Source organism: Aptenodytes patagonicus, chromosome 20 (genome assembly GCF_965638725.1).
Source record: "Aptenodytes patagonicus chromosome 20, bAptPat1.pri.cur, whole genome shotgun sequence".
Classification (NCBI taxonomy): domain Eukaryota; kingdom Metazoa; phylum Chordata; class Aves; order Sphenisciformes; family Spheniscidae; genus Aptenodytes; species Aptenodytes patagonicus.
This window is the reverse complement of record NC_134968.1, coordinates 4815660-4841994: the sequence shown is the minus strand read 5'-3', so window position 1 is coordinate 4841994 and position 26335 is coordinate 4815660. Positions and strand designations below refer to the sequence as shown.

Here is a 26335-nt window from a genome sequence, read left to right as displayed (position 1 = left end):
CAGACATGCCGCAGCGATGCCTGGAGGGAGGGCGAGCATCCAGCGCCTCGGGCACGGCAGAGGTTGGTCCCCGAGCTCCCACCACACACCGCTGGCTTTTCCTTTTCCCAAACCACGACCCCCTGGAGAGGGGCTTCCTCCGGCCACCAACAGATGGTTTTCCCTTGCAGCCACCATTTGATGACAGGGGTTGGTACCCACCACTTCGTAACAGCGTGAAAAAGCCCTACTGGGAAGCAAAAAAATAAATTACAGTCCAAATGGGTTGGGCGTGAAGAAAACAGGCTTGAGATCTTTCTCTGCATGACCTAGATCAAAAGTCTTGCTCGTAGCCCGTGTTTTTTATCGAGTTAAATAATAGCAGCCCATAATACTGCGTGATAGTCTCCTAAGTGGATCGAAGCCTCAAGCTTTACAGATTTCATGCTGCTTCTTAGTGCAATTTTACAGCGTGTTTCTCATCCCCTTTTTTTTTATTCAGTGTGTTACTTGATTAATTGGTATGAAATGTTCATCTTTATCCAACAATTCCTGAAACACAAACGCAGAACTCTCTGATTGTATTTCTTATTTACAGCCCTGTAGCCTAAATGATTTCCAATTTACTGTGCTGCTGTATTAGGTCAATATATAATACCTTGGGCCACTCCAGAAAGATTAACCAGAAGTGGATTCCCTTTCCAATCAAATAGTCACCGCTATAAATTAGAGTTTCTTTTACTATATTTGATTGCATTTCTGCCACTTTCCCTATCAAGCGCAATAAAACAAACACCCTCCGCAGCCCCGCCACTCCCCAGCACCTAATCTTGTGAGACAAAGATGCGTAACCGCAGAATTTGGGAGACTCCGTGCCATATGCACGACTGGCTGCAGCTTCCACCTACGCTACTCTGAGTCTGTGGTTTGCTGTTTCCCCCCTCGGTTACTGGAAAGAGTTTTCCCCGGTATAAATTTTTTCCATCTTGCATTTTACCTCCGTGCAGGATTGCTAGGGTTTTTTGTTTGTTTGCATCATGATTCCCACCTGGAATATTAATATTTAATATTTAAAGCACAAATTATTTTCCTACTCTTTGCATGTCTAGTACGCTCATGGTTAAAGTAAAATGCTACAAAATACAAATTCTAGAAGTGCAAAATTCAGAAGACAGAGATTTCCAGTTCGTTTTCTTTTTATCATCTTTCTTTTTTTTTGCCACGCGCCTCATGATTTTGACAGTCCTGACACAATATTTTTGCACACCCAAAGATGGCAAGGCTGCCTGATGCCATGACATCCAGAGACAGTCAAAATACCCTCTTCTTTGCACTTGAAAATCAAGACTGAAGCAGCCTGTGTACACTCGCTATTCCAAAATTAGACCGCCCATAAATGTAACATGTTCAAATAATGGGCTTGCATATGCAGACAGTCAAGCAAAAGGTATATTTTTCTATTACAAGCAACTTGTTAGACAAGATATTTCAGCTTCCCAAGATATTAATGGATACTTAGTAAAGGTCTTTTTAGAGTGACAACACACTTCATTTTGTTTGCCGAGTAAGTAACAATGAAATCACTTTTTGTATTACAAAGCATCTGCCAATGTGACATGGTGGCAGCAGCTCCTGGAGCAGCCCTATCCCAAGCCACGAACCAGTATTTTCCTTCCTCGCTTCTTATTTGAATTGCAAAGAACAGTTTAAAAAAGAAAGCAGAGATCCTGAGGCATGCAGCCAGCAGCAAAATGAGGCTTTTGGAGTCCACGCGCCAACTATTTTCATGTGGGGCTGTGAAGGAGAACGCGGTTTTATGGCATCTCCAAATCTGGAGCAAAAAGCAAAGCAGCTACGGGACTAAATACAGAATAAGATGCCACCGTCTGAACTTAGCATTGACAAAAATCAGCCATGCATCCAACAGAACCACAACTGCCCTGTGCCAGCGAGGGTCTGAGGGACCCAGGGTGCAGGAGGAAAGGTCCCACAGGGTGTCCCGGCCATGGCTGGGATGGAGAGGCAGTGAACTGGGGCGCGGAGGGTTCTTTGGGTGGCTGTTTTCTATGGGACAGACCCTTGCAGGAAGCATGAACCAAGGCCACCACGATGGGCCAGAGAAATGCATTGTTTTTCCATGTGAAGAGCTCTCTGTGGTGATGGAGGTTGGTCCACCTTAAGCATCTGTGAAGCCCTAACGGGGTGCAAACACCATGTCTGAGACAGCAGCTCGGGTGGGACAGCTCCAGATAGCTCTGGGAAAAACTTGGATTAACATGGGACGATCAGCTGGGAACAGAAATGGTTTGAGCAGCCAGGCTTGAGGGACACTGCAGAAGTTGGAAACTGGAGAAAAAAGGTCAAGTAACTCAACCACACAAAAATCATTGCCTAAGAAGCAACTAAAAGAGCAGCTGCTGGGTACAGGATGGCTACTGGGAAAATGGAGCAGAAAAGCCAGTCTGTAGAAGTGTCTGAAGAGTTAAAGATAAGGAGAGACCAGAACAGCTCAGGTTATAACGGAGATATGAACTTACTGGGAAGAAAAAACTCAACTCCTTCCGTCCTGAAAGTACCCCCATGGCTGGACCTCCCCGTGCCTACACGTGGCTTTGGCACTGCAACGCAAAGATCTCACCCCATGTCCACCCCAATCCCTCTCCATAGCAAGGGTTGAAGTTCACTACTAAGAGCTGCGTGCCCTTGACAAAGCTTTTCACTGGAGAGCCAAGTTTGTGCAGTCCCAGTGGTAGCAGCTGAGGAGATTTAATTCCAAACACATTTACATTATTATGCAAATATTTGGAAATCATCAACTCCTTCACTTACCTACTAAGAGCTGAGTTAAGTGTTTCCATGGGAACAGCAACTATTAACCACTATAGTTAATATTTTTATTCTGGTAGTGTCCAGAGAGCTCAATGAAGATTGAAGACAGCTTGTAGAAGGTGCTGTACGAATGTGGAGGACGAAAAAGTCTCTTGTTGAAAGGCAAAGTGTAATGTTTTATGAGATTCACAGTCAAGTACCAGTTCTACCTGGACATGTAAGAACATGGCCAAATTTGCTTGCAACAAATCCAGGAGCCTCTCCTACACCATTTAACCAAGTCAAGAGCCCTATTTATATAGTTTTGCCTTGAATCCTATAGCATTTCATGGTCAGATAGAGATCTTAATAACTATCCCAGCGCAATCCAGTCCCATAATATCAACCCAGTTCTAGGGACATGAAAATCCCTCCCTATGCCTGTAATCTTTAGCTGAGTACAAATGTAAGTTAAATACGTGTGAGATTAGCAGCGGTGAGGTCATCAGGAGGCAGGACATCATCAGGGGCATCTTGAAAATCAAAGGGGTACATTGCTCCCTTCCACATGTGGTCAAAAGTCAAGTCGGGACTCAAAAGACCCTAAAAGCCACAAGATCTTTGAAAAAAATGAATGCACTCGGGGTTGGGTTTTTTCCCCCCTTAGGTTTCAAGTCCACAGCCATGGCCAGGTTTCAAGCACCTTTGCCACATGCAGGGCTTGAAAGTTGTCTGAAGAGAGTGACCAGAGCAGAAGCTGCCATCCCACCTAATCTCTGGATGATGGTGATGCTCATAGACATCGAGGTACCAGACTGGAAACCTCCTCCCCACTGCCACAGGCTCTCCTGCCCAGCTTCCCTGCCAGACGGCAAGAACAAGACCTGGTTGATCCTCCTCCCTCATCTTTTGTCCGCCCAATTTATTTCTCTACTTGCTTCTTAATTTTTTTTTTTTTGCCTCCTGTGTAATGAGAGTCTGGTTTACCCAGCGGAGACTGATCCACCTTTCCCACCATCGCAGTGATAGAAAAGCACAGCTCTTTGTGTAGGCAGCGCATTTGTGCCAACAAATGCCCGTCGTGGTGGCCTTGGCTCATGCTTCCTGCAAGGGTCTGTCCCATAGAAAACAGCCACCCAAAGAACAAATTTGTGTAGGCAGCGCATTTCTGGATGGGTTCCTCCTAAAGATTCTCCAAAAGGCAGCTCCAAAAAGCAAGCCTAAAGCGAGAACGGCGTGACACAAGGTCTGTGTCTCCACGGGGAACCTCAGAGGGGTCCAAAACCCCACAAAGTTGAACAGACAGAGCTTGCAGTGGGGTTGTCCTAGCCTGCTATACCTCCAAGCCATCAATGCTTTCCGGCCCCCACAGGCTCCCTCAAGGCAGTCTGTAAGTGATAAAGCATCAGAGGTAGAAGATGCGCTTCATCTTCCCACTCTGTATTGTGAGCCTGTTTTGCCTTTAAAAGGACAAGGCTTCAAACAAATGCAACAAGTCAGAAACGATTACTTCAAATCACCGTCTCCTCCTCACCTGGGCCAGATCAGGCTGACTTTGAGTACGAGATAAAAACTGGAAGGCAAAACTCTTGCTATAAAAGCCTGTGCAATTTTAAATGATTGATGGGACTGTGGGAATCTGTTTAAATCAAAAGAATCAAACACCACACAAATAAATTCTAAGTTTTGAATGAATGCAACCAACTCTCCTCTTTGCTATTGAGCAGAAGTTTGAAAGGTGCTCGAAGGGGCTCATTTGCACAGGATGATGGAGTGACGGCGACACAAAACCTTAAGTGATATTTGCTCCTCTCCCTCTCCTGATACCCAAAAATAAACACAACCTCATCCTGAAAAACAACAACCGCAACGCTCTGCCGTGCTACTGCCAGAGAAACAGAGAGGCTGGCAATTTTTCCAACATTTTTTTGGATGTTTTGTTTAAAATGTCAACGTGGGTTCATGAAAACTGCAGCCACCACTGCTGAAGAACTGATAAGGCTTGCTCTAAATGGGTGGCTCTGGGGGCACGTGTCACTCCCCATGCTGTCCCCTGCCCGTGTCACCCCTCTTGCAGAGTCCAGCCTCCTACCTGCCGTTTTTGTGGCAGGGTTCATTAAAGAAACTGGCACCAATGTTACCAGCAGCTTCCACCGTGGCAGCTCGGTTGGGATGACGGGAGCTGCTGAGCTGCCCTTGCAGGAGGCAGCGTTTCCACATCCACTCTGAGTGCTGCCATCCCCACCCATGAGATCTGGAAGACAGCACACAGCCCCAGCCTTTCTGGTCAGCACCTTCTGCCCTTCTCTGTGCAAGGACTAGAGGGCTGCAGTGCAGCACACTGGCTCTTCAGATGATGCCCAACCCAGTTGGGTTTGTTAGGGGACAGATGCCATCCATCCCAAATGCTCCGAGTGCGATGAGTCGAGCCCTTGGTCCAGCCAGGCAGCACTAACCCACACAAAGACAACAATGAGGGCAATGAACGTCCCCAAATTTCAAGGAGGAGGAAAACACAGACAGCTGGAGGTCCATCTTGAATGTGGCCTCCCAAAAATGCCTTTCTAGGGAAGAGGGACGTGCTGGAGCATCTGAAGGAGACAACACACCTCTTGTCACCCACAAGTGCCCACCCTTGTCCCAGGACAGGCAATGACACTCCTGTTTGGCATCCCAAACTTTGGTGCCAAGACACCCAAGTTCAGCGCTCACTGATGAGCTGAACTATAGAAATGCTCGTCCCAACTGGCAGCCGCAGACACTGAGAAGAAAAGCAACTCGTTTCCATACACAGACTGGGCTCCTCTCGCTTTCAAGAGCTATTAGGTCTAGACCTTGGTTGGGGAGGATGGGATGGTCTTTCTGAAAAAATCACCAGTACATGCATGTTTGCAGGAGAAAAAAGAAGGTCTTACCTGTTTCTCCCCATATTGGCAAATATTCATCCTGCTGTATGTCTAGCATGATTTCCAGTCCATTGCCTGTCCCACCCTTAACCGTGGTAAGAAGAGGCCGTCCTTCTTCTCCTGAGTTAAACATGTAGCATTTCCCATATTTTGTAAACACCTGTGAGGAGAGAAGAGAGAAATAATATAGTATTTCCCATATAATCAATGCCTCTTCCCACCCAAACACGGGCAGAAGGATGAGAAACGGCCACACACCACAGCTCAAAGGGAAATGTCTGCAGAATAATCTAATCCGGTTTAATCATTTAGCATATTGTGTTCTCCTTACAGAAAATAAAAGATGGAAGAGAGGAAGGGAAAGCCGTTTCTGAGCAGCGAACAAACGTCTTCAGCAGCTCGCCAGAGTAATATCATGTTAAGTCTCCGAGAAACACACGTACATGCTGTGTTTGAGCTTGTACTAAAATATAACTCAATTCCTCGGTTTCGTGCGAGGCACCTCAGTCCAGCACCGCTGTGTGCTCACGGCTGCAGACCTAGAGGTGGGCTCATCCCCAAAGGATGGAAACGCCAGCACCGAAGCCCACGCTTACTCCATGCTCATCCAGCTGCTGAATATCAAACCCTGTAGGCACAGCTCGTGCCCACTGCTCTCCACCCAAAGGGAGCAATGTGAATGATGCCTGTGCTCTCCCGACACAAAAAAGTGCAATATCCCGTTCATTCCTCACTCTGCCACTACTTGGCAAATGGTAAGAGTTAAAAACACTTGGGCAAATGAGGAAAGATTTCCTCCATCGCTTTTGCTCTTTCTTTAGTCTCATTTTGGCCCATCTCTTGAAAGAAACTCTGGGCAAAGCCCAGGTGGGGGCTGCCAGGCCACCAGCAGCTCTGCAAAGCGGGGCGGACACGGGTTTCCAAGTGGGGTGGCTCTTGGTGGAGCAGCAGAGATGTGAATTCTTTGATCGCAGTGGCATTGATGGTCTCAGGCATTGACAAGTCCTGTGCTCAGCCTTCCCTCAAACTGGGAGAACATACGGAAAACCACAGACTAAAACACAACAAGTCCCTCCTACGCCTTGCACTGACAGACTGGGGGACATGCAGATGTGCAGGACTTCTTCCTATAGTAAAAGAGGATAAAATGGCTCAGAGCCATTTAGAAATCCCTCAACCATCGCACGTGGTGACTCCTGACAAGCACCAGCGTGAAACGGGGAGTGTGAGTCGTCTTCGAGTCACTCTGCTGCTTCACGGCTCCGGAAAGTCCAGGTTTTGCAATCAGTAAGCAACCAGCAAACACCAGTAATGAATATTCAGAGCGAAGGGAGCCCAACACCAAGCGGCACACTGGCTGCAGTCCCGTCAGAAATCACAAGTTGCTAACGCAGTTGCTGAGATCATGCGGCCCCAAGATGATTTATACAACTAAACAGAAGCTGGAGTCATCAGCAATCTATTCCCCTCAAATATTGACATATGCCTTATAATCACATCATCAGGGAAGCAGGTGAAAAAAGAGAAATATGAAATCATATTCAAGATAAAAACCTCCAGTCGGAGCAAAAGGGTCGCAGAGAATATGAAGCATTTGCAGGGGGAAAAAAAATATGCCCTTTAAAAAAGATTTTATATCCAAGTGAAAATCCCATTTTAATACTTGACTGACCTATTAAACCATTCAAGCTGGAAAGATAAGCTGAACAACAGTAAGTCTGTGTTAGCAGCCAGTGCCCGTAGACGGGTTTTCCCAGATAGGCTTTGAAGGCAGAAGTAAAAAATACCTAATTAGGATAGTTTAAAATACAGCAAGAAGAAAACTTGCATTAGTGAGAATCATGGGACAAGCAAGCTTGTACTGAGGGCAACAGCGCAATCTAAATGCTGAATAAGGATTTAGATGCTGATGTACCCAGTGCAGTCTTTAGCCAAATGAATCCAGGCAATTTTATGGGGCTTTTTATACAGCCCTTTGCAGCTGTAAAAATTTAAGTGTAAAACCTCCAGTTAGGGCATGTTTATCCAACAAACAACATCTCAAGTGACGGGGCCCAAGGCTCACGTCAGCTGCACGTCCAGAAGCCCAATCCCAGAAAAAGAAATCAAATGGTGACTCGAAAAGGAAGGGACGTTCCTCCATCCCCTCAGCTCCACCCTCAGCAAGTGACCACCAGAGTCCATGAAAGGCTGCTGGCCGTGGCCAAGAGCTCATCTGCCATGACGTTGGCAGATGTTTCTCCTGCACAGGAGAAGATGGGAAACCTGTCCAGTCATACACAACCTGGGATGTGTTGACACACGTATGGAAGAAATGCAATTGCTTCCCAGCCCCACATCTGCTCCTGAGCAACGGCAAGGCCAGGGGACTATCTGAGACACAGCTTAAATCCATGTGTTGCTGGCCTCATCTACATTGCTCCCAGGACTCTGCAAGGAAATGCTTCCAAGGAAGCCCAGTGATTTTCTGCCGCTCTTTAGGGCCACCAGCAAGCACAGAGCCTCATTAAGGCTCCTGGTGCGTATCCACCCTTTCATCTCCACAAATCAGACAGTCACTTATGGCTTTGTATAGCCAAATACCACACCGGAGCCACGACTGTGGTATGATGGAGAACATGAATGCTTGTCCTAACAAGGAATCAGGCACCTTTTCTGAAGTACCCAGAGCTGGCAAACAACATGAAAACTTTGGGGTAGGATCATCACCAGGCTTAGACGCTAAGCAAAGAACTGGTGCTCAAGAAGAGACCAACAAGGGATACATCAGCAAACAGCATGGACCAGGAGAAGACCTACAGAGCAAAACAGCTGGGGAGGAGGACCAAATGCTAGACTCAGTTCAGGGCTTTTTATTCCTTTGGGCCAGCTCGAGCCCAGTTTCATGCATTGGGTGCCCATTTGGGCTGGAGCCTATCTTTCCACTAAGTTTCATCCACAAGGAGTTGAGCCCAAGTGCGCCAAGGCTCAATGCAAACCAAAGCACGGTAAGTGGGGACAGTTGGGAGATTCACTCCCGATCCAACTAAACCCCATGTAGATGCCTCCATTTGGGGTTTGAGCGGGCTGCACGCTGCTCCCACTGCTCACCTCCAGCAGCCCTCCCTGGGTGAGCACACCAGGGCCAAGAGGACCCAGGCCTGAAAGCACAGAGAGTTGAAAATCAAAGAGAATAAACTGAGGAGGAAGAAATGAGAGCCTCTCCCTGCAGGACAGGGTTGCTTGCAGGGACCCTATTGGAAAGGCAGCCATGAGCCACGAGCAGTGGTACTGCTCAAGCAGCGACTGGGGATGCCTTCAGGCAACCTTCTGCTAGGTTTAGCCCTGCTCCCAGGCAGAAAGGAGTCACAAATACATCAAACAAACAAACAAGAAAGAAAAAAAAAACACGGAAAAGGAAGAAGGAAAGGAAGGGAAGAAAGTCACCGTGCTCACTGCAGCTACAGACCTCCCTAGAAGCCCCTGAAGAAGCCCCCTAGACCTCTTGCTAGCTCCTGCGCTACAGTCCCAGCAGTCACCACCCTACTATATACAACATGCCACACATAACAGCGGCTTCACCTCTATGTACAACCTCTCCACATCCCAGAAAACACATCCCATCCATCCTGCTCTCCACCGACGCTGCATGGAGCAAGCACCTTTCTGAGCATGGACATGGTGTTTAACCTCAGCTTGAGAACACCAGCGGCCGTTTCACAGTGATGAAGGCTTTGAGGCCCACAGCCTTGCTTAGGAGGGAGTCGTGGAGAGACAGCAGGCATTAAAGAAAGCCCCACAGGGTTCATTCTTCCTCCCCAGCACAGCTCCCATGGGATGCCCATGCCCCACTGCCAGCTACCTTCTCCCTCAAACCCGGGGCAGGTTCCTTCCACCTCCTCTGCTGGGAGAAACCCCAGGCAGTGCGTGTCTGTATGGACAGTCTCCTACCAAACCACAGAAATGCCATATATATATGGCATCCCCATATATAAAACTTCCCTGCACACAGCCAAGCCGTGCAGAGCCTTGGTGCTCAATGCTCAACCGCGGTGGCAGACTACGGCATGGGACAACTGTGAGTACCTCTCTCTCGAGCCTCAACAACGAAGTTTTCCATCTTTCCCTAAGAAGCTATAAAAGCCTATTTACAACAGCATTTAAAAAGACATTGCCAAGTTCAAAAAATCCATATGCATTCATTTCAACTCACATTAAACGGGGTTGTGCTGTTCCTCACCTTCTCACCTTTGCTATGAATGATTATTTGGGAGGATGTAACTTTTTTCCAGGGGATCCTCTTGGTTTCAGGCTCTTTTGGGCTCCCTGATAACCAGGGAAGGATTCAGTGTGTTATCAGATCCTCGGGATAAAAGGATAGAGCTGTTTGGAAAGGGCAACATCAGAATATACTAACTGCCGTGATACATCTGAGACAGTAAACACGAGGCAAAGCAGAATGATTTAACCTCAGTTTATTTGTCTTAGGGGAAAACAGCACTCCTCGCTGTTAGTAATGTTTTAACTTGCAATAAAAAGAAGGTCCAGCACAAGCCAGAAACAAAAATACAAACATGTACCTTGAGAATAGTCCAATAAAATACCAATTTTTTTCTTTGATGGATGACTTGTTACTTTTGACAGCTCCTCTGAAAATCCCCATTTAAGTACAAAGGTAAACATGTTCAAAATCTGTGAAATAGTATTTGAGTAACACAATGAGCCCTTCTTTAGCACGTAAAGGGAAAAATGTGAAATTAAAAAGCAGAGCATGGGCATCTCAAACAGACTCCACGTACAAACCAGAAGTCACCACTGTCAAAAGCTCCGAGACACCAATGTATATCCTGCTGTGTGTCAAACCAAGAGGGCAAAAAAGACTGATATTCAAAATGCAAGCAAGCCTGACCAGAGTAATAGAGAAAAAAGTATTTCACAGTTTATAACCAGCATACACAGGACAAACATATCTGCTGATAAATTATCCTTTCAATACGGAGCAAAATGATGTTAAAAGCAAGTAATTTGAAGTCTGTGAATTACTTTTCAAAATCCAAACAAAGACGCAGGCTAGAGCTCACTGACAAGGCAAGACATTAGTTGTCAGATTAAGGTACTAACCATTGAAAGGAGAGCAAATTAGCATCCTTCACAATCATTTTCTCCACAACTGCGGTACACAAAGGTGTCAGACACACGTATCCTACCAAGCCACATTCAACAGCATCACAGACAACAGAGCAAAAAGGAAAATGAAGGGACTTTCCAGACAGGTCCAGGAGAAGGGGAACATGAAGCTGAAAGAGCCTGGGGAGAACGGAGATGGGTTTGGGCAGGAATGCACATGAGATGATGGGAAAAAGATCCTGTTTACGAGGAAAGACGACCTTATTTCTGAGTTTTTGGCACAGTGATACATTCCCATAGCTACCAGCTCTCCCGTGGCACTTGCTGAGCCGACGGTGGCATCGAGCCATGTCATTATTTCACTTGAGGTGCAAGGAACAGCACGGTCCGGTTGGCTCCATGCAAGCGCAACACGATGGTCCATTTGTTCACACCCTGGCAGGAGGTAGCGGTACATTATTTAAAATGAAATGATGGCTGCGATGAGCAAATCGCAACGGATGCCTACAATAAACAGGTTTCTGAAGCATCAAATCCCAAGAGGATCTCTTTCCAAAGGAGAACAAGGCTGCAATGACAGCTCGGTAAGGAGGGAATTCACACCTAACAGGCAGGAAGGACTTCATCTCCCTTCCAAACTGAAGTGCAGAAAGAAAGAAGGAATCAAGTCCCTGTCCCATGCAGAGGGGGATGCAAGCCTAAACAGGGCATCCTCTTCTTGGAGAGGATTACGTGTCTCAGTCCTACAAAAACACTGGGGGAATACCAAAAACTCAGACCCACGTATTCAAAAAGTGACCTGGTCGGTCAGCCTCAAGAGACTGTAAGGCAAGGCACGGCTCTTTCAAACAGTAACACAAACCAGGAGGGAAAACGCACATAGATGACATACTTTGGCATCTTCGTCCCCTCAAAGGGTAGCCATGGATTTCTTTTTAAATTTTCGTTTGTTTTGTATTATTGGAGACCTGGCATAGAAGCATGCCAGACAAGCAAAATATTATCCATCCTTCATGGTGTCAGGTTTAATCTTGCAACAGAGAAGAGTAATGGGGATAGAGCTCCAGAAAGCGGAGCCATAAAAGTTGTCAGAGATGTGTTTACAAGGACAGGCTTTTCCTTTCAGCCTCCAAGACTGAGATATCCCAGTGGGGCCTGTCAAGCAACTCTGGAAGGCAAGGCAGGGAGATGCTTTGTTGAAATCAGTTTGATTTCTGCCCGCACCCCTCTGGGCACCGCTGTCGCTTGACTGTATGAGAACAGCAGGGACATCAGCTCCGGTTTTATACAAGTCTGCTATTTTTAAATAAGAAGTTATCGAGGTCCTAGGTTCCGCCTGAGGCTAAGATAGTCTTGGGCTGGCATTAATGTTATTTCTTTTACAAACTAGCAGCAGCCAGCATCCCGAACGTAATAGTCTACCATTGCGGACAAGCTGCAACGTAACACGTAACGCTCCTAATACATCGATCTCCACCTTCAAAACCAGTTCTTGCCACTGGAGAGGACCAACTCTATTTTTAATTTGTTTATTTTATAGGACGACATTAAAAGTCGCCCAGAGGATCACAATTCATACCCCTATATTCTACCCTTCAAGAACAGTTAAACTGTAGCAGCACTAACGCAGAAGCATGACAGGCTAGCACATTTAATTCACTAAGAGATATTACCATTTTCTTCTTATTTGTGCAATCAGCCACTCCCTGTAATGGCATATTGGTGCAAGCATTTGTTTGAATGGTGAGTACTTATGGAGGGTCCTTATAGCTGCCATAAATCACCTCCACAGCGATCACTGCAATTTAGCACTGGTTGAGTGGATATTTAAAAAGAAATATAGCACTAATATTCTGGCAGCAAATGAATAAACTATAATGGTGAAGCTCCAAATATTTGAGAATTATGCTGGTCCATAAACTAAGAAGACCGCTACCCTCTCTCTGATCCCCACCAAGCCCTAATTACTTCCACACATAACAAACTGATGCAGAACAATGTGACAGGAGCTCTGTCCCACCAGACTGTAATTTATTAGTCATAGGAAACAATATCTGCACGCTCCCACAAAGGTTCCTCTCCCACATGAACACAAATTAACCCATGAACATCTCTTAATTTCCCAGGACTTGGTTTGCAGAAGACCATCCACCGGTCCTTCAGTAACCTGATGCAGAACGCCATCCTCTGCTTTTTACTGGTTTGGGGTTTTTTTTGGGGGGAGAGGGTGGGTTTTCATCTTACGAAAATCAATGCCCCAGCACAAGTGTGAGGCCACTTGGCATGTACGAACATGCATTGTACTCGGGTGAAATGAGGTCAATGGCCCGAGACATGCCAGGCTGGGACCGTGATATCACCAGACTCAGGTTGAACGAGGTCAGACAAGACAACCTGGACGATGCCCTCAGGAAGCAGCAGATGGTTTGGAAAGAGGAGAAAGGCGGGTGACGGTGTATTGCATTCCTCCTTCGTGACCACCAAGGCTGTCCCTCCACCAGCAGCAACCCGTGGACAAGCTCTGCGCATCCGGGCAGTACGAGCCCTGGAGCCTTTTAACAGGTGCCAGCATACGGCTTGAAGGCCAGGATTCATTTGGATAATAATTACAATCTGTCTTCCTAACCTCTCCCCACTGATTCATTTAATGAATTGTTCTTCATTACCCTTGCTGAATTCCCTACCGAGCAGCAGCACAGCTCTGTCTCCAGCCCAGCAGCAGCTGCAGCTCTGGGACTGACAATGGCAATATTGCTACATGGCCCTGCCAAAAATACCTCGAGAGCGTGCCACAGGAACCCACGGATCCCCCCAGCACTCATCCATGAGAAGACACTCATGCAGGTGCTATGGAGTCTTAGCAAAGAGGGTGGACAAAACATTCGGACTTGAAATGTCAGTGTCAAACCTAAACCCCTCCAGCTAAGGAAGGATATCACGTACCAAATGAGTTCTCCAGAAAATGCTGATTGACCATCTTCAGAACTCTCATGCATCTTAAAATCATCAAGCAGCACTCCAAAGCCAAAGAAGGGATGGGGAAATGCTTGTGAGCTGGTCCGTCCTGGACATCCAGGGTGAGATTGGCTGGAGACTCCTCAGCCATGGCCTTCAGGTCCTCCACAACCCTCCTGAGATACTGAGAACCTGCATGATGGTTCCTCCCCAGCCAACGCCAGAAGCGTTTGCTCCTCGCTATAAAATTGTTCTCATGTCTGGACTTTTTTAGGCCATTTTCTGCCTAGAAAGCCCAGCCCTTCCGCAGAGCCAGCGCAGCAGGGAGGCGTCAGCCTCATGAAGAGGACAAACAGCTTCAAATACTCCCAGTGAGACAACTTCATCTCATGCCTTTTCTGAAGGAAAAGCGGCAACTGCTCCCTCATCCTTACGCAGAGGAGGCAAGTACTAAACATCATACTGAAAACAGCATTTCTCTGTAGCCAGCAAAGCTTAAAACCTCGGGAGGCTTTTATGACTTACAGCCCTGAGTGTTACAACTTCTGCCTGAAGTGAAATATTTGGGGCGTAAGAAAAAGCAAAGCCTGTCCCCACCCAGCACAGGGCGTGGGGTGGAGCTCAGGACCAGCCTGGCCACCATGGCCAGTGTGAATCACCGTATGTCAGGTGATGGTTTTATGCCCCTTGCACACCAAGGGATTTGCACTGCAGGCTTTCACTGGCATATTATCAAGCCATAATTCAGAGCACCACCATTTCGGCTCTTAAGTTCTCTCTGCAGTCAACTGAGAAAGATAATTCCATAATGCGCTTCCAGGCACTTTAGTTAGAGATGCTCAAAAGTTAGCACAAAGCACTCTTTTTCGACTTTCTTGTGATGGCCACATCATTCGGAAGAGCAAACGTTGGGGTGGCTGTATGCACGCTGTTTTTCTTCTTGCACCCATTGGCTGTACATAGACCTCCCAGCAACGCCAAAGTGCTCTCCGGTGCAGAAAATCCCACCAAGCAAAGCTGTTCTCCATTGCTTGTGCACGCAAAGCAATTCCCCATCACTCGTGCATGCACAGCCATGCCCCATCGCTCGTGCACATGCCATCAGCACGGTGGTGAGTCTCATCTCAAGGAGTCCCTTTGGGCGTGTAGAGCAGGCAGGACAGGCAGCCGTCATGTTTCTCACCTCCTGTGGGGAAAACGCAGCCTGTGGACAGGTAAAATAGGGATATTGGCAGTGCCTGACTCCACAGGAGCATGTGAGGACACCTGCATTCACACCTGCAAGGTGCTTGGAAATTACGGTAATACGAGGAGCGCAGACATCATAGCCATATTTATACCATCCCGCGCCGAACACAGACAGTGGGAGCTCGCTACAGATGGGAGTGAGCTGAATCAGGTCTCTAATTAGGTAAAATGCTATCACTTTCGACACGCTATCTATGCAACCGCTACCTCGTAGAGCAAGACAACCTCCAACCATCAGCTCACAGGAGTTGGCTGCTGCGCTCATGGGGCAACCGGTGGACCAGAGCCATCTCTGTGCTTGCTCCCGGGACTGAGCACATCTGATCCCACCGTACTTCGCCCCTCTGCTCCCTACCACGCGGATGCATTACGGTAACGCAGTATTTCATCATCTGGAGATACGGCAAATGAAGCAGTGTTACCTAGAGTAAGAGGTCGGCAGGTCTATCCCGCATTGGAATTAAATTATTCCCAGTGACAGCTGCAGAACAAATGGTCCCCTTACGGCAGGAAAAATATGAAAGTAACAGCTAAAGCAGATTTTATCCCACCTAAATTTAGGCCTCTACAGTAAAACGTGGACGCACACCCCACTACCAAGACTCCAGCAATCAGTGGAGAAAGGCAAAGCAGGGAGGGAAGTACATATGGAGGTACGTATATAGGTACAGATAGACGTAAACTGAGATAAAGTTTGTTTTAAGCCTAAGGCCGATGATGGGCAGGATTCATTGCACCCAAGCATCTATTTCCCCAGGACGGATCCATCCATTTAAACCACACAGGACGAGAGGCACAGCTCCACGCAGCCACTGGTTTATAGCAAGGTATAAAAACCCCTGTGCTTGAAATTTAGAGTGAATTTATCGCAAAAAGAGAATTAGTAACCACAGCCCCTTCTCGCTCAGTTGACTGTCTATAGAAAGTCAAATCTTTTTGCTCTTTTTTCCCCACTTTTAGCTGGGTGGAGCCAGCACAGCTGGGGGCAAGAGCAGCCCTGTTTTCTGGCCCATATTTCAGCCACAAACACTCACCCAGGGATGCAACTGCAGTTTTATATCATCATCATTGCCGAGGACATGACAAACTCAACTTTCTGATTCCAGGATAAGCCGGTACCGGCAGGTAGGGAAAAAAAACTTCATGCTTGAAAACGGGGCAGATTGGATCTCAAAATCACTGAGTGGCAGTAAACCAGGCATGATATGTTGGTATTTTTACAGTCACTTTTTAGAGCAGGGCAGCGCTGGAGGAGAGCACGGGATGCGGTATCGCAGCCCAGCATGGGCTGCACCCCAGCACCGCGGTCCCCGCCAAAGGTCACGCGCAGCGAGATCTCCAGCCACGACAGCAGCGGGGGCAAAGACGATGCTCTCGGCAAATCCACTTGACTCCCGCTGGGTTAGTATAAATCATTCCTGATAACTTTCTATGTGGGATTGAATCAGATTTGGACTATGGAGTATATATACTGATATGATCGGGCAAGGAGCAACGGCCAGGCTCTGCTGTTCACAGCAAACATACATGTAGGACGTTTGTTGCATGACAGCTTTTTGGAGACAGCCCTATAAAGACTGTATGAGAAGGACTGGAATATTTTCTAGGGGAAATTAAAAGGAAAAAAAAAATACAGCAACAAAATTACTTCGCATTCTGTATTCCCAAACCTCACACAAGTACCTGATCCACAGCCTCTGCAGCTAGACCAGCACAGACGCTCTGTAAGCATCCTTTGGCTAAAGGATTAATCTCAGTTAGCCTTTTAATTTAAATTACTGCTGAAGTAGCCAATTCAGCGAGAGATTTTATAGCTGCTATTTATTATTTGTACAGTCACAGCTGCAAGCAGCCCCTTGCCGTTCCAGAAAGGCAGTGGGACACAGAACCCCACGGCACACAGCTGGTGCTTTGAGTTACGTGGGGGATTTTAGGAACTACCTCCAAACGACTCGATCGAAGCCCCAGGACCAGATACAAACAGCAAAACCCCGGCTCTTGCCACGAGCTGGGGTGTGTTAAAGGATTTGCTGTACACATCCCTCAGCTGAGCAGCAGCAACACGGTATTTAGTGCAAGATATGAAGCACCAGCCAGGCACAAGCATCTTGCATCCCTCCTCCAGGGCTGGGGCAACCCTGCTCCATCACTGATGATGGATGAAAGCCCAACTAGTCCAAAGGCAAGATTTTTTTTAGCCCTTAACTCTTTATTCGACTCAAAACCTCCCCAAGAGAATCCTGATACATGTGTAACTTCAGGTTAATGATAATGACACTCGTGATCCCGCAGGGAGTGGTGTTGCCTGAGGAAGTCCCCAAACCCCAGGACAGGGACAATTTGCTCTGTAAATGCAAATGTGAAACGCAGCAAGGCAAGAGAAAGAAAGGGAGATCCCTTCATTATAGCAAATACGTGGTGCAACAGGACACAAGGGAGCTGGGCAGCTCATCTGCATCCCTCCTTAAAACCAACACTCAGATATTTTTGGCAGAGACCTCCAAAGAGTCTATTTATGGTCTACTACAGTCTAAAGTCTATTTACTCACTACCAAAGGGTGGGCTTAGGTATCTGCCAGCTCCCTTTTTACAGTTTTACAGCATGTTTCACACTCGCTGGGGACTCAAAGCTCTTTATGGGCGAACGTAGTTTCCCAGATCATCCCAGATGTTTTGGGTTTTTTTTTTTAATTTAAAAAAATATATAGAGATAGATATCTTCCAACTATGCACCACCTGCTACTTGGTGCAGATGAGACACAGACCTGACAGCCTGAACTAGAGACAGACCCCAAGCTGTAGGAGGTAAGAAAAAGTGCAATTAAACTTTTGCTTGATACACACCACCCCTCAGCTCTCTGGAGTATCCTCGAGCCAGAGATCTGGTACCTGGAGCTGAGCACACGTGAAAACGAAGCCAACGTGGCCCACTGCAGTGCTTTTAGTTGCTTCCAGCTCGTAATAATCTCAGAAGATATTCATAACCCAGGCAAGGAAATGAGTTTTTTCAGCACACACAGCATGGTTTTAAAGCAGAAAAATATCCTGTTAATTAGCTTGCCAAGTGTGTATATATCTCTCTATCTCCAGCAGAACCTGCCAGCCCCTGAAACGCGCTGCCTCTTCCAGCTTCAAGGCTGAGATGAGGGTCTTAATCGCACCGCAAAGACCTTTTCGGCACGAAGTGCCAAATCCTTGGTCCAATTACCCGTCCCCCGTCCAAACTACACAGTTTGGTACCCAAGCGCCTATAGAGAGACTTCTCTTTCTAATACGAGGGCAGAAGCACATTGCCTCTGGCCAACCCTATGCTGGGAGGGAACGGCATTTGTTGGACAAAACCCACCACCCTGCTGCAAAAGCCACCGGCTGCTGCTGCAGAAGCAGGAGGTTGCGATAATGCAAAATTTTCAGAACCTGCACTCTGACAAATATGTATTTTTATTTTCAAGCACTCCCTGGGATGCCGCTTGACAGCACTGCTTTGCCCTCACTCCCATTTACTGCAGCGTAAGTTCACAGTGGAGCAACCAAAGTTGTTCCGAAGAAGCCCAGATGCCACCAGTGGCGGGAGCATCCTCTGATCCAAATGCAAATGACCCTAAAAGCACAGTGCAAGGGCTTCCAAAAGCAACTACATAAAACCTCTTTATACCTGTCCTCTTTTTGCCTTTTATTTTAAATTTTATGCAAGCAGCACACATTGGTTCCTGCCCTCCTAGTAAAAGAACCAGAAAAAACTTCCTCAAGGAGAAAATACCCACTAGAAAAAAACCTAGGACCAAAATCCCTGAACCCTCAGCATGTGCACTGCAGTCAGGCCCTGAAATTACAGATATCATGACTCCCTTAACAACTCTCCCCTGGTCTTGTTTTATGGTTTGCTTCACAGGAGTAAGCCTACAGTAATCACAAACGAAATTCAACTCTAAAAATGTAAAACCCAGCTGTTCAGAAATGTAAAGGCTTTATTTTGTAATTAATTTGACACTAGCTCCTAAAAGGCTCGGCTCTTTAGCACTCCGTTTGAGCAGCTCACTGAATAAAGATTTTTCCTCCTCTCCATTTCAAGGAATTTATTTGACGCAATTTCTATTCCTGATGATATCCTGCACATCCAGCACATAAATGCACGCAGCTCTATTCGCTTAGCGGAATGAGTAAGAAAGACTATTTCATAAATTCCTTCAAGTGGACTTTACAGAGATTTTGACACCAAACCTACCTATAAAAAGGGCATTTTATGTTGAGCTGTGCAATTCCTATGCAGGAAAACCAAGAGTCGGTGCATGGCAGCACCCTGCAGGCAGCAGGGGAAGGAGGCAGCGCTCTGCAGGCAGGCGAGGGGCTGGGAGCTGCACGGAGCTGCCTTGTGTAGATGCTGTGTAGGGTTGGCGACGTTGCTGAGGGTCAGGATGCTGCAGGGACTGCGGTGGCCGGCACGCTGGGGATGCAAAGCTGCTGCAGCAAGGGACCCGCCTGCAGAAGGATGCAAATGGGGAGTGGCGCTCAGCTGCAGCAGAAACTCTTTTTGCAGCCAAAACGGGCTGTGTTTGAAACGAGGGCTCCAAGGGACGTTGCACTTGGAAGTAAAGAGCTACTGCATGACCCAAACGCCAGACTCACTAATTAAACGACGACAATGGAGAATTATCTCTGAGTAAACAATAGGAAACTCTTAAAGTGCAAGTTCAAGAGAAAAGCTTTTATGAACATCCTGCTATTGGCAAAGTAAATCCAAGCAACTCTTTGGGGGCATGCGGTCTGTCCCAACAGGCCACGAAAAACAAGAGGGAAGGAAAAAAAAAAAAAAAGAGCATCATTGAAGTGGCTAAACCCAGGAGCCCCCAGCCCCAAAACCTTCCCTTGGGTGCTTTGGCAGAGGGGGGATGGAGCATTTCTCACTGGAGCAGATTCTACCACAAACGACTTTTCTTTTTTCCTCCCAAAACCATTCTTTGTTATAACTCCATATATTCATAGCTACCTGCAGAGCCTCCTTACACCCCATCGGAGTTTTAGCCTCGCCAGGGAAGTACGTGACAGCTTCATCAGGGCTCTGCATTTTTAATAGTCAGTTTTCCTTTTTTTTTCCCCTGAATTTGCTACCCTGCAGCTGCCCTGAGCAGTCCCTTGGCCGTGGGCGAGTGGACATGGTCCACCAACGAAGTCAGCTATACAGAGTCAGCCTCGGCGATATTATTTGTCTGAACTAACTTAGCCTGAGCTGGCGCCTTTTAGATTATGGCAGCTTTCACAGTTGACCTGTCTGAGATGCCAAGTCAATACAGAAAGTAGCAAAGGGAGACGGTGGAGGAAAAAAATAGCTAATAGGGGAGAGCAGGGAGGGTTACTTTGCATGGAGATGGTCCTGCATCAACGGAAAAGGCCTTTTTTCTTTCTTAGCTTTGGCTGCCAGAAGGCAAAATGGCAGCTTATCCTGGAAGACCATTTTGTGATGTCTTCGCCGTGATCGCTTGCCCTGCTTCTGCCTTCACCCTTATGAGGGTAATCCCTTTCTCCACGCTTAGACCTACACCAGTGAGAAATAAAGGCTCAAACTGACCCTGCTACAAGACTGATGTTCCAACGTGAGCTGGATGCAAACTCCCAGGGCAGGGACTGTCCCCATGCACCTACTGCTCCAGCACCGTGGTCCGAGGCTGGTCTTGAAGCCATGGTTTCATGAAGCAAAATCATCAAGTCCTGTAGCCCCAGGCCTGGCCACCGCTGTGGTTTCCATCATGGATAAACCCCATTTCCCAGCCTTTTGGGTTTCAACAAGGAGGAACATACCAAGCACCCTCTGAGCTGTGTGATGCAGGGTGGCATCGCAAACAGCCAAGTGTGTTGGGGGAACACGTGCTCCTCACTCCCCTTGGTTTTCCTGGATCTCAACAGCTTAGTGGGTCTTGGCCAAGCTGTCTCACACCCTCTGAGAAGGGGCTTAGTTCCTACACCAATTAGGGTGCAGCAAGGGACCCGCCTGCAGAAGGATGCAAATGGGGAGTGATGCTCAGCTGCAGCAGAAACTCTTTTTGCAGCCAAAACGGGCTGTGTTTGAAACGAGGGCTCCAAGGGACGTTGCACTTGGAAGTAAAGAGCTACTGCATGACCCAAACACCAGACTCACTAATTAAACGACATCGATGGAGAATTATCTCTGGGTAAAGAGATAAGTTAGGAGATAAGCTGCTCCATATACAATATAGGCATACAGATATATACCTCAAACACAACACAGTTATGGGAACCATTTGCCAAGAAGGTCTGAAATAACAACGAGGAGGGAAAGAACCAGCTCCAGGGACAGGAGAACAAGCGTTTCCTTCATCTACAGCAGTATGAGCCAAAAGCAACTCAACAGAGATGGATTATCAGAAAGGAAACCAAAATGGGACCTGCCCTGACTATTCAACCAGCGAGGAAATGCCCCGTGTCCCTACCAACAGTCATCTTCAGGGACTAGCAATTATTAGTCAATTAAAAGCAAAGCAGCATTAGGTTAGAGCAACTGTAGCTGTCTGAAATGCTAAAAGCTTCTGTAATGCAACATAATAACTTGGGTCGTTATTCCCTCCACACCTTGTAATTTTGTTAGTCATCGCATTGGGTTATTTCCCTTTGCTCCTGGGCTACTTGGCTGCCCGGCAAAGATGCATTATTTGCAACATATTTTATTATCAGCAAAGCAGGGGCTGACAGCTTGAAAGTTTATTGTTGTTAACGGAATAACAGACCTGGCATAGAATGAAATGACAAACTGCAGAGGCAACCGGCTGACGCCACACAAGCAAACCTGAACTGGAAAACGAGCAGAACTAAACAAATCCCTCCAACCTTCTCCTTCTGACACGCGCTGGGATGAGCTGTGGCCAAATCCACAAAGAGCTGAAATTGCAATGGAAGCAGGGAAGCGAAGCATGGATTTCTCTCCTGAAGTTGAAGGCTCCACATTGGGGTTATTCCATTATTATTTGCCGATCTACAGGACCTGGCAGGGTGGAGATGGATTTTGTTAAGGCTTCCCTGCCTGGAGAGATGTTAAGGCTGAGCCTAGAGATGATGCTGACGTGAGGTGCGGTGGCAGGTTGTGCCATGTTAGGATGCTGTTGAGTTACATCCCAGGAAGCCACGCAAGAAAAGAAGTTTGGGCAACTTCAGGAGATGGGTGTGTTAAGGTGAGCATCCAGGGAAGACAAAAAGTTGAAGACAGTGGGGACGTCTCAGGTTTTACTAGAAGCCATGGAGGAAGAAAGGCTCAAGAAGCAAATGCAAACTTATTTTCAATTTCTACATCACCAAAAGCAACAGGGTCAGCAATACCACCGTGGGCAAGTCTGTACTTTAGGGACATGACGCACATCAACTTCAAACCCATCTCAATTAAGCAGCCAAACTGACCTACGCTTGGAAATTACACGTGCAATTTAATTTAACACAGGACACGACACAGACCTGGCTCAAACAATGTTTGCTTCTCCATAATTTCTTTTGCATTTTTTTAAAAAACAAAACACCTGTTTTTGACTAAAAAAAGGGAAAATAAAGTGAAGGAGAACTCCAGCCTACAATATAGAGGCCTTAGCTCCAAAGGACTCGGACTGTCAGTTCCTGCCACAACGCAATAAAGTAAAAGCAAAACACAAGCAGAGAACAACCGCCTGGAGTTGAACCTGGAGTGAATAAATCAGACAACAACCATGAGCGTTTGCAGAGCAGAAGGGGACGTCAGAAGGGACATCAAACGCTGGCTTCTCCGGTGCAGACAGGGAGAGGGTGGCAGTTTGCAGAGCAGCGAGCTGTTAGCACGAGATAGAGCATGCAGAAAATTGCAATATGCCATAAAAGCAGTACGTTTTCTGAAGCCTTTTATTTCAGTAGCCTGTGGGGTTGTGTGTTTTGGTCCCCAGGAATGGTTTTGAGCTGTATTTGACACCTCTGCCTTGTCAGCTGTGGGATCAGGGATGGTTTGGGGGCTTTATAAAATGCTCCCGTCCTGATCGCTGGAGTTATTGCTGGGCCATGAGGGTTCATTGGTGGTCCGTGACCATCTGCTTTGCAAGGGGATCCCAGGATGAAGCATGGCCCTGGCTGAGATGCACCACCCAAGACGGGCGCGTCCCTGGGGACAGAGCTGCTTTGAAAAGCTCATTTGCCCATAAACACGGCAAGCCACGGACAATCCCCCAGCAGGAATCCACTCCATACTTGGAGATTTAAAAAAAAGTTATTACTTTCTGTCCAGAAAGTTTTATTTAAGATTTCTTTTTAATAGCTCGAGCTCTCAGTGCCAGCCAGCGCTCGCTGCCAAAGAGCTGCAGTGGTGGTACCTCCACCTCCCCGACCGGGATGCCTTCGCTGTGCCGCTGTCTTTTATGTCGCTATTACATTACCCATCATTTCACGACATTTATGAGCTCGGATGGATCCCATTAGCTAATCGTGTTAACGGCTACCTGGTCTATCATATCCAGGTCAATGGATTTTGAGGAAAGCAGATGGATGTTTAAAGACCTCCAGGTCTAATAAGTCTTTTAATAATCCTCAGATGCACGTAGTGGATATGCATGCACTGGATCAAATAGTAACGCCATGAGCTGCCTTTGGGGTCCATCCCCCCGAGTCTCCACTTGGCCCCACGGGTCTCCTGTGGCCACCGCTCTCCCCTGCATTATGGTGGCCATATGAAATGACTCTTTTATGCAGAAACAAGGACTAGAAGCAAGAAAAACATGGTAAGGTTTCTAGGTGCTTTATACATCTTAAAGATTGATGGGGGTTAGACAGCAAGAACACAATTAATCTCACTTAATGTTATCTATCAGCAACGTGCCAGGTACAACAACAGATGCTGCAAGGACAAAAGGTACCCGTTCCCTTCCACGTGCAGGATAAGCTGAATTATGCCCATGTGATTCTAATTCTCTTTGCTAACCATGAGGGAAACCTGTGGCTCAGATACTCTCTCCCTGTGCACTGCTAACACCCCAGGAGCATCGCTTTGCTTTTATCAGATTTTGCAGATTTTATACAAAAAAAAAAAAATTGAAAATCCCTTGCAGACGTTAAGATCTTCCCCGAGGAAGCAGCAGGCATCTGGGGCTCCCCGCTGTGATGATGCCTTTGGTGCACAGCGATGCTCCACACCCCTTTCCACTGCCCTGCGCCCAAATCAACCCCCCGGCGCTGTGCCGTGGGTGGGTACGACGGAGCCAGATCCCCTGCCCATCTTTTCTCCACCAACTTGTTTTCGGAGAGCACTAGGAATGAGTCACCTGCTTTGTAACTTGTTGCTCAAATTTCAGCTCCTGCGCTAACCCCAACCACCCACTGCCCCCACATTAAACACAATCAACTTAATTCAGAAAGATAATGTGCCCGGCTCCCCAGCCTCCCAGATGCATTGATCGTTATTTACTTAGGAAGAGATTTTTGCAAATCATGACCATGCAAGGAACGCAGCAGCGATACCGAGGCATGGAAAAAATGGCCAGGTTGCTTTTGCTTCAGAGCACAGGGAATTAATTTATCGTCTGTGCAAGGAAATACCATAGCTGGGGTGCAACCGTGCTCCTTCCTATCTGAGATGCAGAAGAGCCTTGCTTGCACCCTAACAAACCACATATTATAGCTCTATTATATATATTATAGCTGGTAAAAATATATATGAAGCAATATCTTAAATGGCAATCGCTTCTGCGCTGTACCCATCCTCCTGCCTCCCACAAGCTCCTGGTGGGGCTGCTCCATGCCCTGTCCCACACCGCTGCTGCTCTGCCGGGAGCCGCAGCTCTCCCCAAAGGGCTCTGAAGCCGATTTCCCCGCAGGTCTCGAGAGCAACTCTGAGTTAAAGCTCTCGTATTCTCCATGGCAAGCTGCTGTCCCGCAGGTGAGCGCACGAGCCCTCTCGCCCTGCCCTGCTGCTCAGCCAAGAGACAAATGGATCCTTCTGGTGCAGCTGTGATTAATGCCCGAGATGACCAGCTTTCTTGCTTTTCCCCATTTCTCATCCGAGATTTTTCTAACCAAGGTGACAGGCAACACCGCTGACATTTAATACATCTGCTTGCTGTAAAACACTTCCAAAATGAAGTCTTAAACTCAGGAACGGAGCAGCCTCCTTGCTGTCTCCACCGTCCCCGCACAAGCAAGTGCTTTGCAAGGCCTTTCCAGTCCAAACCTTTGAAGACAGGTCTGCTCAGGGCTATTTCCTTTGCCAAATTTCGGGGCGCTTGTTTAAGCACTTCAAAACCAGACTCCAGTCCCGTGTGTCTTTCCTACCAGGCAAAAAAAAGTTGGTTTGCTTCTTTTTAATTTTTTCCCCTCCTTCAACAGCCCATTGCCAGCTTCCACTTGGAGCAGTGGCCAAGAGGAGAATTTCAGCCCATGAAAAGAAACCTTGGAAGTTGAATCCAACTGACACAAAGACCCTTTACACCACCCTGACATATCTGAGCATGAGCCTAAAAGCCATGAAACTGCCATCCATCTCCATGCTCTGCCACAGACTCCCTACGGGACCTCGGTCACGTCACTTGTCTGACGGGGTCCCCACCACACCAGAGAACCCCTGAGAGCACCCACGCGCCTGCTGCTCTCACGCTGTAACTCAGCGCATCCTATTCCCATCTGCTATTGCCTGGACGTCCGCAGAACAAAGCTCTAATCCCAAATCCCTTTTGAATGTATGCTAAAAATGAATCACCTACAAGCACTGACCAAATCTGAGTGTTTGCAGTGGCACGAGCGATGCTCTCTGCAGTACAGCTGCTGTTTAGCCTTTTGCATCACACCCTACCAGAAGCTGGGGAGGTTATCATTCCAGAACTGCCAGGCAAGCTTCACAGATAATAAATCCATCCTTCTCCTCCACAAAGGAAAGGGACTGTGTGGCAGTGGGTGAAAAAAATCAGATGGGACCAAAGGCAGCTTGCAAGGATGGAAGGCTCATCGCTGCACTCCAGCAAGGTCCTTTCGCAGGTGTTTAAAAGGAAACAGGGTCTTGGCTCAACACTGGGGTTCGTAGGTGTTACATGAACAATAAAGAAAAGCTCCAACTCCCTAAAGCCAAAATTGAGCTGGAAATAACCGGAAAATTAGAAGTGACAGAGATCATGACGTTATCTGGGGACGGGGGAGTCAGGCTTTAAAGAGACTGTAGGATGGACTTGGGTACAGGGTGGCTAAGCTCTCCCAACCCACTTTTAATCCCGCCCCAGGATTAGCAGCTGGTGACAGCATCAGACCTGGGAAAAAACACTTTTTGTGCTCAGCTCTGCCAAAACCTACCAAAATCTGCATTAACCACTCTGGCCCACGGCGGCTTTCAG

General features: G+C 47.3%; 1 protein-coding gene across 2 annotated transcripts in view; it reads right to left on the bottom strand.

Annotated features, from left to right (window-relative positions):
* Window positions 1–26335, bottom strand: part of LOC143169447 (acid-sensing ion channel 2) — a 524671-nt gene that overhangs the window by 45390 nt on the left and 452946 nt on the right. For both annotated transcript variants that reach the window (XM_076356823.1, XM_076356824.1), the window contains exon 2: window positions 5703–5853. In XM_076356823.1, the coding sequence (XP_076212938.1) occupies window positions 5703–5853 (151 nt within the window). The remainder of the gene's footprint in view (window positions 1–5702; window positions 5854–26335) is intronic.